This window comes from Triticum aestivum, chromosome 7A (assembly GCF_018294505.1).
Source record: "Triticum aestivum cultivar Chinese Spring chromosome 7A, IWGSC CS RefSeq v2.1, whole genome shotgun sequence".
Lineage (NCBI taxonomy): Eukaryota > Viridiplantae > Streptophyta > Magnoliopsida > Poales > Poaceae > Triticum > Triticum aestivum.
The window spans coordinates 551901275-551912199 of NC_057812.1; the positions used below are offsets into that span (position 1 = coordinate 551901275).

Sequence of the window (10925 nt, forward strand, 5' to 3'; positions counted from 1 at the left end):
ATTTAATACTCCTTCTGTACCGAAATAATTGTCGTTGGAGTAGCTGGAAGAGGAAGTAGATAACAAACCTTTTGTTCTAGACTAAAGCTTAGCTCTGTTGGCTGCAGTCTTATATACATAATGAAGTGCTCAGTAATTTTTCCCCAAACTGACGCTATTTTTTGTCTATTGCTGGGCCGCTGCTTCAGCTCGACCTGCTACTCCCTTCATTTCATAATGTAGTGCCTATAGATTTTTATGAAAGTCAAATTTGCCAACTTTGACCAAGTGTATAGAGAAAACTGTCTACATCTACAATATCAAACATGTACATTCTGAAAATACAACTCATGATGTATTTAATGATGTGCATTTGGTATTCTAGATGTATCTATCTTTCTCTATAAATATGGTCAAAGTTTGTAATGTTTGATTTTTGCAAAAATCTATAGGCACTATATTATGAAACAGAGAGAGTATTGAGTAAAGGGTGAACTGAGGCCCAGGCGAGAGGAGACTTAGAAACGGAACAAACTAAAAGTCTGGGCCGCATGACGGAAAATTTAACTTATGTCTACAGGTAACAAAATCTTCTAGCCTTGGTTGCATTGTGGTGGTCGCGGGTTCGATTGCCCCGATAGAGAACAAACGAAAAGCTTGTTTGACATAGGACGGGCGGACGAAATTACGATGGTAAGAAATGTTTCTTCTTTATTAGCAAAAAAAGAGAATGGCATAGATAGATATAGATTTTTTTAGGGGGGAGTATAGATAGATATCGATGACACGTTGCCTCATTTTTTGTTTTTTTCTGTTTATAAACGGGCCCCGGCGGGCCGGGCCACGCTGTGCCAGGCACGTTTAAGGGTGGGCCGTGCCCGGGCCGGCCCGCTGGCTTTGCCCCTTCGCACTGCCGTCCTCCTCCCTCGTTCCGATCTCCTCTCCCGAGTCTTGTCCTCGCTGACTCCCGAGCCTGGCGCCGCCACAGTCACGCCGCCCAGTAGTTCTTCCCTCCCCAGCCCCCCTCCTCCTTCCCACTGTCTGCCTGCGTCCAATCCGCCCGGCTGGTTCCGGATTTCCAATCGATCCTTCTAACAACAGCAGCAGCTTCCTCTCCCCTCTGCGCACGCGGTTCCTCTATCCGCTTGCTCTCGCAGATGGAGACGCCGACGGGTCCTGCGCAGGCAGGCGGCCGCTTCCCCGTGCCGCACAGATCCCTCTCCTTGGACATCAAGGTCTGCCGATCTCGCTTGCTCCAGCAACATCACCAATCTTTTCTCCCTGATACCGTATCTTCCTTAAATCCGTAGCCTGCACTTTCTTTTTCCGGGGGATCCGTAGCTTCCACTCTGTTGGAATTAATCTACGCACTTCTCTGGTCGATTTTAAGAGAAATCTAGTACTATCACAGTGGGAGTTAGTATAACTTGCTTCTGTCTGTCTGGGCTGTACAGGGCAACAAGACTGACATTGTCATCAGCAGATACGAGGATAACTTTCTGGTGAGTTGCGAGTTCATAGGCCGTATTTGATTTGATTGAATGCTGATTTTCACATGTGAGAGATGCTCAGCTGTCCACGTTACTGTACTGGCAGGTCATCGTGACGCAGATCGGATGCATGGGAACCATATTAGCTGCTAAGTAAGTTCTTGATTCTCATTAGCATGTATAGTTTGGTATATCCCGGTCAAAAAAAAAATGCAGAGTTTGCCCTATGTTTTTGCATCATCAGTTCTGCATATGTGGTCGCCCCCTCCATGTACATGTTGATATTTGGAAGTTCCAGGTCTAGCTGATCTTTAGTGCTACGACACAAATTATCTGTTTGTGTGGTTAATCATCTAGTCTAGTACCAAAGAAAGCTGCAAAACTATCGAGCCGTTCTGTAGTCTTGCAGTAAATGTCATGTCATAACTTTCAGGTTTATATTTGTGCTATATCTTTCATTATTACCTCAACATGATAGATGATTGGTTCTTGCATATTATTCTGTGTCAACTAAGGGGTGACAAAGAAGTGTACTGGATGTTTTGTACTGGTAACAGTTTATGGAATTAAGGCATTACCATTGCGAATAATGCTTTCTGTGCACCGCGTCCACTGGTATGCATATCCAGTCCATTGGTCCGCATTGGGATCACACAACCGCAGTTATGACGCTGTGTATATGTTTCATTTCCTGCTATAGGAATGCATGTATTACAAACGTTAGCGCCCCGTACTGGCACACCTGGGCCACCGGATCGAGTGCCAGGTTTCGCACGAGGCAGAAACCTTGAGCGACTGAGTACCCTGAGCCGGCACAAGAAGCAAGCTACTGGTTCGTTTGAAATCTTTTAAAAGACGCCATTGTTTTGATCTAACCTGCTGAACGTGCATTATGAAACTAATCAATCAGTACCATTTTGTGGAAAAAAATGCGTGATGTGGTTGGGAGTGATTAGGCACCATTAGGACATTCAAAATTACTGCAGCAGGACCAGTCAACTAACAAAACTGTTTAGCTAGGCAACCAACTATTTTAAGCTTGAGCATTAGTGGGGAGTATTAACGCATGCAACAGTGGTTTAACTACTACTCCCTCCGTTCCAAAATAGATGACTCAATTTTGTACTAACTTTGTACTAAAGTTAGTACAAAGTTGAGTCATATATTTTGGAACGGAGGGAGTATACTCCAGTAAGGCATGCATGGCTGAAATCAAAATGACGGTCGGGACATTATTTAGGCGGATCACTTGCTAATTCGGCTTCCAAACAGAGGACTACTAATCCATTATTTACACCAATTAATTGGTAATACTATTTTGGCTCCCGAACAGAGCAGTACCAGCAGCTTGAGTTGGTGGGCTGCATGCAGAAATTAATCGTCCGTCCTGTACGAGAACCAGTATCATCGACTAAACCAGAACCATACCGTCAATTTTGCAAATAATTCCCCATAAAAAAGCAATTCTTTTTTTGTTTGAACTGATCAGAACCAAGGTCTGAAGCACTTCATAAGCAAGAAGCGCCAGCACATATTTTATCAGACCAGAGGTCTTAAGCAAGAACTGTAAGTTTGCAAAGAAATTAGACAGTTTTTTCGAACTTGATCGAAACCAGGACTGGAGTGATTCAGCAACAAGTGCCAGTAGTGGAACATCAAACCAGTCTATCTAATCCTGATACATAGTTTCAAACCTGTTAGATATGGAACAAATAATTAAAAGATGTCGTGTTTTTCTTGTGGGTTAACACTCAACACACCAGATTCAGATTCAAATTTTGAATCTGCATTCCGATAAACAGTAAGTGAAAAAATTAACTGCCCACTGCATATACCAAAATTTAACAAGTAGCAGTACAGCCTGGAAACAGTGTTGGCCCCCAGCGGCAGATTGGGGCCAATATTGACACGCTCCATTCTCCCGATTCTACCCCACCGCCCAACAATTACTGTTCTTCTTCCCCGAGTCAGACGCACACGGCACACCCACCAGAACACCACAACCCGCCGGAAAGAAACTCGACCCTGCAATAGCACGCCGAAAGGCCACGGCTTAGGCCTGGAAAATACGGTCGCGTCACAAATCTGCAGGTCGGCTGCTCCCGCAAGGCCGCAACCCACCCGGATCAAATCAAAGAAATAAATGGAGCAAAATTTGATACATGCAAAGCTAGCACCTGTGGACAAGAACAGCCATGGATTCAAAACCATCAGCGGAGGAAAAGATTCAAACAGAACACATAAACTGGCCATGACGAGCCGACATGATGGGAAAGAACTCACCTGATCGGAGCTCGCGAGGTGGACGACGGTCTCCCTGCCACTGGATCTGGAGTTTCGACCCTTCCGTGTTGACTGCTTTCGGTGGATCTGGGCGAAACTTAATGGAACCGGCGGCGGAACCGAGTCCTGCTTGAGAGACACGAGGACCTTGCCGCAGTCAGTTCGCGGTGGTGCCGTAGATTGAAGGAGAGCAGAGCGTTGGCGTGGTGCCCGAGCCGAGATTGAATGTGGCCGCGCCGTTTTCCAGGCCGCGGCTAGGAGTGTGCGCCGTCGGTGGAAACGCTCACCCAGCGGATTTGCACCAAGAATGGCTTAGCGACGCTGGTCGTCGGCTCGTCGCCGGCAAGCACGAGAGCGCCGCACACCATGAGAGAGAAAAGGGAGAGAGAGAGAGAGAGAGAGAGAGAGAGAGAGCTCAGGGGCGGTGGTCGGGTGGGGGTTTCGGGCGATAGTAATGGGAAGGGTCCACGCAAATTTTCTTTCCATGTCAGACGAGGCTCGTTTTGTGCCGGCACATATCCCCGTCCGTGGAAGGCGACCCGATGCACGCATCTTAGACCGTTCGCGTATGAACAAACAAACTAATACGATGTGTATATGCTTGTACAACTGTTCAATATCCCAGGCTGGTACTGATAGTTACCATCTCAAAGCGAGAACACACGCGCAAGATACCGTGCACACATGCCGCCGTGCGTAAAACTCCGTTCTAATTACCATTGTCATTTCTTTACTTGAACTCTTGTGCTGCATTCTTTACTAACCCTTTCCTTCCTGAATAGGAAAGATGAAAGTGTTTTCTCTGATCCAACCTACGATGTATCTGTTCTTTTTGGGAAGAGGGATGAGGTATTCTCATCAGAACATCCATATTGTCAGGCCTGATTGTGGACACATCTAATGACTCTGCATAACGTTGTGATTGCAGCCACTCCTGCTAGCTTGTGCACGTCAACTTATCGAGCATATAAGGTTTGCATTCTTAACCATCTCATCGTGCTATCTGCTGTTTCCCCCATCTTTGATTAGTTTTTCAAGTTTTTGTCTGTGTACCTGTCAAGCACCGTTAATAACTGCATGTAATTTTGGATGAGGAGTTCCATGTGGGACAATGCATACCTATGGCCCATCAATTGTTCCGTTTAGTCATTGGTTAGGCTGTACTGGCAACAACATTGAAAGCAAGCAGCAATAAGCTCCTCTTTTTTAACACTGTTGTTGAATTTCCGTGCAAATGTTCTCCAATACCCTTCAGTGTTGTAAGGATTAGACTTAAATGGGCAGCATTGTTTAAAAAAGCCTTGGTAATCCAAAACCGTAGTATTTCAATGCGGGCAAGCAGTACTCCATTTCTCTAAAACCGCTGATTTTCTTTGTTTAAGCAATACTACTGGTGCGTTTGGAGGTGCTGTTTTACCACACTGCTAACGGCCGCCGGCTGCATGTGGCCTTACCATGCACGAGGTCAAAATGTCTTCACCTAGATGCTACAATCTGTAGCAGGCTAGAGTTATCAATTGTATGCACACGTATGTAATCTAGCACATGGATTCACCGATTCACGTATAATCTTTGCATGAGTTGTTGATGTTTCAGGATTCAACTAGCGCACCTATATATCCTGCCTATACGTCCATGTGCTTCCAGCCGGGGCAAAATAGTTTGCGAGTGTACGTGCGTTTTAGAATTGATCGGCAAATTAGTTTAACTTGCTGCGTACGACTTTGCTTCTAGCTATTGGCTAGCTAGCCTTCTGCGTACGAGAGTGCTCCAATGACCCCAATCGGTCTACTGCACCAATCTTCGTCCGAGACTTGCTACTCGTCGGAAAATAATTGGCAACCAAGGAGTCGATAAAAGCGTGCAAGATCACTAAAAAATAATTTGTGTCGCCATCCCATCTAGGGATGACATCTCTAACCTACATGCAGCCCCTTACGGCAGGGTTGCAATCATTAGACTGAACAGATAAGGACGGGATATAGAAGGTGAGCTTGATTCGCTTATGGCTGCAAGGGAGAGATGAGCTCGCAGGTGACGATGGTCGGAAGGACCTAAGAGACGGACTAAACGCAAGCTAATCAAACTGAAACGCCTAATAATCAGGAGATAGAATACAATTCATTTACCAGATAACAGACAAAGGAAAAATAGTAGGCGATCGCATCTGATCTTCTTATAGAGTAATTCATTTAAAGGCTATGCAATTCATGCAAAGGCTATGCGTGAATTCAGGTATTAGATTACATACGTGTATATATAAGTGATAACTCTAGCCTGCTACAGATCCTAGCATCTAGGTGAAGACGTTTTGACCTAATGCATGACAAAGCTGCATGCAGCCGGCGGCTGTTAGCATGGGTTGGTTAAAATCTGTAGTAAAACAGCACCGCCAAACACACCGGTAGTATTGCTTAAACAGAGAAAACCATGGTTTTAGGGAAACGAAGTATTGCTTGCCCACACATTGAAATACTATGGTTTAGGATTACCATGGTTTTTTTTAAACAAAATGCTGCCAAACTAGGCCTTCAGTTTTTGTTTCATCCAAACACCTCAAAGTTTATAATACCAATGATTTTTCAGAAACCACGGTATTTCCCAAAAACTGCAAAAATACTTTGCATCCAAGCGCACCCGTAATATTTTCTTCACCCTATAGTTTTTGTGCCAATTTTTATACTGAAGTTAGTACCCAACCCGTACAGGTTCGCTCATAGGGCTGATATACCACATGCCATTTGCCTACATACGCATGCACAAATGACTTACGTATCAGGGTTGGTTAACTTTGTCTCACCGTTTTGTACTTATATTGTTGTTATACTTGTTTTGAAGTGGTAGTGGCTCAGCTCGGCCGTTGGTGATCTCTCTTGGTTTGAAAGATCATTCCCAGGTAAGAATTGAAACAATTTCCATGTTATGATTGCCATATTATGTGGACCATGTACAATTGATCTTTACTTTTCAGAACCCCTAGAAATTCTCATGTACTATTACTGTTGTACATATCACTGAGGACAGTTTGTCATTTTTCTTTCGATCCAATAGTATTATAAATGTATGTCTGATACAATTACGACAATTTTGTAGGGAACATTGAAAGATGTAGTTTCTGCCATTGTTGACAACCGCCTATGGTGATAACTTTGCAAAGGTTGGGATGGGCACATAAATGTTCAGTTCATTTACAGAGACATTGACATACACAAGCTGTCAGAGCAAAATCAGCCCTCCCTTATCATGCATGAATCTCTAGAAATTATGTAATTAGAATTTATTCCAGATTCAGTTATCATGAGATGATTTTCCCCACTAAAATGCCTAATGATCAATATTTCCCTAATGTAACTTGAGGGGTTGCGACTTGAAACCTATTCAATCATAAAAAATAGCCAATCATGTCCGATGAAGAAATTGCTTCTCAGGTAGAACAGTATATACAAAAAGAAAACTTACAACAGTACAGTAGTATGAACACCATGAATGAAATTGCTAAATGTGAGGAAACGCCATGAAATATGAAGACTGGGAGATAACTAGCTGCTATCCATTGCTCTTGCTGGTTTCTGCTACTGTAAATCTTCTTTCTTTTTTGATCGCTCTTGCTGGTTCCTGCTACTCTAACCTTTTTCTTTTGAGACATCTTTTACATCGTTGGGCATCAATGACGTGTCGTCCTCCATCTTGGGGTAGAGGAGCTCATCCAATGTGCATGAAAAGCGCTCGCTGTTTTCCTCCGTGGGAATCGTCTGCATATCCTCAAGCAAGCTGTCAATATCGATGTCCTCAAGGAAGCCATCGAAATCGGTATCTTCGAGCACGGGGAAGGGACTCGCAGCCACCTGCTGTGAATCTATGTCGTCGGGCATGGGGAAAGAGGGACTCATAGGCACCTGCTGCAAGCCCTGCTGTGCCTGGCACCAATCGTCGAACTCATCAGCCAGGTAGCCGCCTTGAGCAGCCAGCGCCGCCGGTGGTGATGGGAGCTCCGTCTTCAGCGTGCATGTGGTTTCCTGGCAGCCAAAGTGCTTGGCGTCGATTGGAGTTTCTTGGCAGCCAAAGTGATCGGCGTCTACTGGAGTTTCTTGGCAGCCAAAGTGATCGGCGTTGACTGGAGTTTCTTGGCAGCCAAAGTGCTCGGCGTCGACTGGAGTTTCTTGGCAGCCAAAGTGCTCGGCGTCGACTGGAGTTTCTTAGCAGCCAAAGTGCTCGGCGTCGACTGGAGTTTCTTGGCAGCCAAAGTGCTCGGCGTCGACTGGAGTTTCTTGGCAGCCAAAGTGCTCGGCGTCGACTGGAGTTTCTTGGCAGCCAAAGTGCTCGGCGTCTACTGGAGTTTCTTGGTAGTCAAACTGCTCGGCAGACGCCGGCAGTAGCTGCTGCGCCTTCAGCGGGTCTGTGGTTTCTTGGTAGCCAGGGTGCTTGGCGTCTGCTGCAGTTTCTTGGTAGCCAAAGTGCTCGGCAGACGCCGGCAGGCAATGCGTAGCGGCTGCTGGCCCTGATGGCACAGGAGACCGGATCATCGCCGGCAGCACATCCCAGGGCGCATGCCGGTTGGTGTACTGGACGATGTTGTGCTGCGGCCCCATGTAGCTGCCGTCCGGCGTCACCGAGTAGCTTGTGCTTGGCCCCGGCCCGGTGACCGAGTAGCTTGTGCTTGGCCCCGGCGCGGCACCGAAGGCGCCGTAGTGGTAGTCATGTGGCTGCCCGGCTGGCGGCGGCGTCTCCTCCTTGAAAGCAGGGGCGTCTTCATCTTCTTGAGCTGCTTGCTTCCCATTGCTGGGTCTGCTCATCTTGTAGAGGCGGTACAAGGCCATCTCCTCCGCCTGCAAACACACAAAGGCGTGATGAGGAAACAACAGGAGAAAGCAGGCTCAACTCTGAAATTATAAAGATACATACTCGCAATTATGCATGCATGCATGGCCAATCTAGATGTGTATAGTACGTGGTGTCCATCACAGCTTGAAATGTCAATTAATTTGTGATCACTTCTAAATTACAAGTCTGTCAAGTGTAAACGTCATGCACAATCACCTTTTTCAGATGATCGACATTAGGACCGGCATGGTACGATAGGAAATCTCAACAGCAGATATATATTTGGAAATTAAGACAACTCCTCTGTTTGTTTGAAATCAAATGACTTCCTAGAAATTTGACTGAGGAAATATACACTGCCACCACCCTCCTTTCTTCGGTGTAAATGTGTTGCGTTGTAGGCTTGTGGCGGTAGATGTTTTCTTAGCTTTGATTGACTAGCAGCTTACAAAGAATAGATTTGGTAACGTGAAGATAATAACGTTAGGTTTACCATGGAAACATTATTTATGACCTAAAGTTTTTATACAAACATATACTCAAATTAGACAACCATTAAGCATCATCTATTCATGAAACTGAAGTATGTCTTAATACGTGAAACTTTTTTTAGATGAAAAAAAAAACTCAAGTTAAACATTCGCCAACCTAGATACGAAGACACCCTCCCCTCCCAAAAATATAGGACCCTGATAAGTGTCACACATGTGGCACAATTATATGGCAACTTCGAACGTTTTTTTATGACAAGTTTAGTTACGCGAGGATGACAACTTTAGTTGTCAAGCATGACAACTTTCTTTTCGGATAACAAGTTTCTGTTTTTTGGTTCTTTTTTAAATGACAATTTTAGTAGTTATAAAAAGTGTCAGGGTCGGAGTGCTATATATGCAACCGCCGCAGATGTGTTAATTAAGCTAATGCCAACTCAAAATCAAAATCTTTTTTTTAAAGGTAAACCATGTTTCAGTTTGTTTAATTTACATCTAGATGTTTTCTAAGAATGTCACATCTAATCTCTTACAAATAATGTACCAACAAGGAACAAAAAAAAAGCTAGGAAAAAAAATAGACCACAAACTTAATGAACATCAGGTTAGATGTGACATAATTATGACACATCTAGATGTGTCCTAGACAGACCCAACGTGTTTTCGCTCGCAAACCAATTTTAATTATTATAAACAAAAAATCACCTTCAAACCAGTAGAGAATTCAGCCATGAACAAAGGGGTTCACGATCGATGAGGAAGATGAATAATTACCTTCTTGTCAACGATCTTGGTGTACTCTTTGATGGCCCAGTTGGTCTTGACGCCGAGCTTGTCGCCGGGCTTCTTGTCGTAGAAGACCAAGGTGAGCTTAGAGCCGACGGTGAGGCCGCGGCGCTTCAAGGGCTCGCCGCCGCCCGAGGCCTTCCACCAGCCGTCCTGGGCGAGCCGCCCCGGGCGCACCCTGGCGTTCCCTCGGAACTCCCTCTCGCTGAAGAGGTAGATGCTCCCGGCCTCCTGCCACGCCCTGTACTCCTCTGCTCCATCGAATTTCGATTCGCACCATGAGCGCGCGCGCGGAGTTGCATCGACGGATCACCACGGATTACTAAAGACAAAACGAAGAAGAAGAGAGGAGGAACGGAGGGGGTACCGTAGAGCTCGGCGGGGTGGTAGTCGCGGAGCCTGACGTCGTGGAAGATGGTGGGGAGAGGGTGGGGGAGAGCGCGGCCGGCGATCTTGTCCTCGAGCAGGCGGAGGAGCTCGGGGTCGTCCGGCACGAAGTGGTACCCCTGCGGGAACCCGTGCCGGTTCCACCAGAGGTCGTCGACGGCGGCGACGGCGACGGCCTTCTGCATCTTCCCCATGGCGCGCGCGCGGGCGGCCCCCGCCATCGGAACTCGGCGACCTAGTCGGATGGAATAACTCGAAAAACCTGCGTCGGCGCACGCACGGCAGGAGCTGCGCGTCGGGGGGTTCGTTATCATGGCCACGTCCGCTGGCGTCCGATCCGAGTCGAATTTTGAATCCGGCTCTGCCCGTGTTCGGATTCTTTGTGGCCGGGGAATCCGAGTTGGGAAACGATCGGATTAGGAGTTGCCCCCATCGATCCCGGCGTACGGCCGAGCTGCTAGCTGCAGCTAGAGCGGTGGTGGGCCGTGGGCGACGCGCTTCTCCTGCTCCATTGACCTCGCCGGCGTGCGCTACTCCACTACCGCAGGGCACGCTCATAGCCTCGCCGACTCGCCGTCCATGCGGGGGCTGAGGACGCTGGGTTCGTCGGTATGTACAACGGTGGTATGTTAGGAGTGTCACATATGATAAATGCTTGTCTTCTTTTATTTAAGAGATGATTTCTTAG

The 10925-nt window shown here is 46.5% G+C and overlaps 2 protein-coding genes across 3 annotated transcripts; one reads left to right on the forward strand and one right to left on the reverse strand.

The window, feature by feature from the left end:
- The first annotated feature begins 885 nt into the window (after positions 1–885).
- Positions 886–7108, forward strand: LOC123148162 (proteasome assembly chaperone 3). 2 transcript variants are annotated; one of them, XM_044567525.1, is made up of 7 exons: positions 886–1214; positions 1434–1481; positions 1576–1622; positions 4535–4601; positions 4681–4724; positions 6591–6648; positions 6846–7108. In XM_044567525.1, exons 1-7 carry the CDS (start codon positions 1137–1139, stop codon positions 6894–6896), a joined length of 393 nt encoding a protein of 130 aa, XP_044423460.1. In that variant the 5' UTR covers positions 886–1136; the 3' UTR covers positions 6897–7108. The 2 variants fall into 2 exon arrangements, with proteins under 2 accessions (XP_044423460.1, XP_044423461.1); XM_044567526.1 differs by having other exon boundaries at positions 6597–6648.
- Positions 7109–7948: 840 nt separating this feature from the next.
- On the reverse strand, positions 7949–10507 carry LOC123153474 (NAC domain-containing protein 72-like). The gene is made up of 3 exons (XM_044572582.1): positions 10218–10507; positions 9839–10101; positions 7949–8578 (listed from the first exon to the last, which is right to left on the reverse strand). Exons 1-3 carry the CDS (start codon positions 10456–10458, stop codon positions 7949–7951), a joined length of 1134 nt encoding a protein of 377 aa, XP_044428517.1. The 5' UTR covers positions 10459–10507.
- Positions 10508–10925: the final 418 nt, after the last annotated feature.

Bases quoted from the DNA above. Each gene is read 5' to 3' on its own strand.
- LOC123148162 (XM_044567525.1), top strand. From the start codon at position 1,137: ATGGAGACGCCGACGGGTCCTGCGCAGGCAGGCGGCCGCTTCCCCGTG. The intron at 1,482-1,575 runs GTGAGTTGCGAG...CTGTACTGGCAG, and splicing joins GATACGAGGATAACTTTCTG to GTCATCGTGACGCAGATCGG. The intron at 1,623-4,534 runs GTAAGTTCTTGA...CTTCCTGAATAG, and splicing joins GGAACCATATTAGCTGCTAA to GAAAGATGAAAGTGTTTTCT.
- LOC123153474 (XM_044572582.1), bottom strand. From the start codon at position 10,458: ATGGCGGGGGCCGCCCGCGCGCGCGCCATGGGGAAGATGCAGAAGGCC. The intron at 10,102-10,217 runs GTACCCCCTCCG...TCGATGGAGCAG, and splicing joins CCACCCCGCCGAGCTCTACG to AGGAGTACAGGGCGTGGCAG. The intron at 8,579-9,838 runs GTAATTATTCAT...GTGTGTTTGCAG, and splicing joins CCAAGATCGTTGACAAGAAG to GCGGAGGAGATGGCCTTGTA.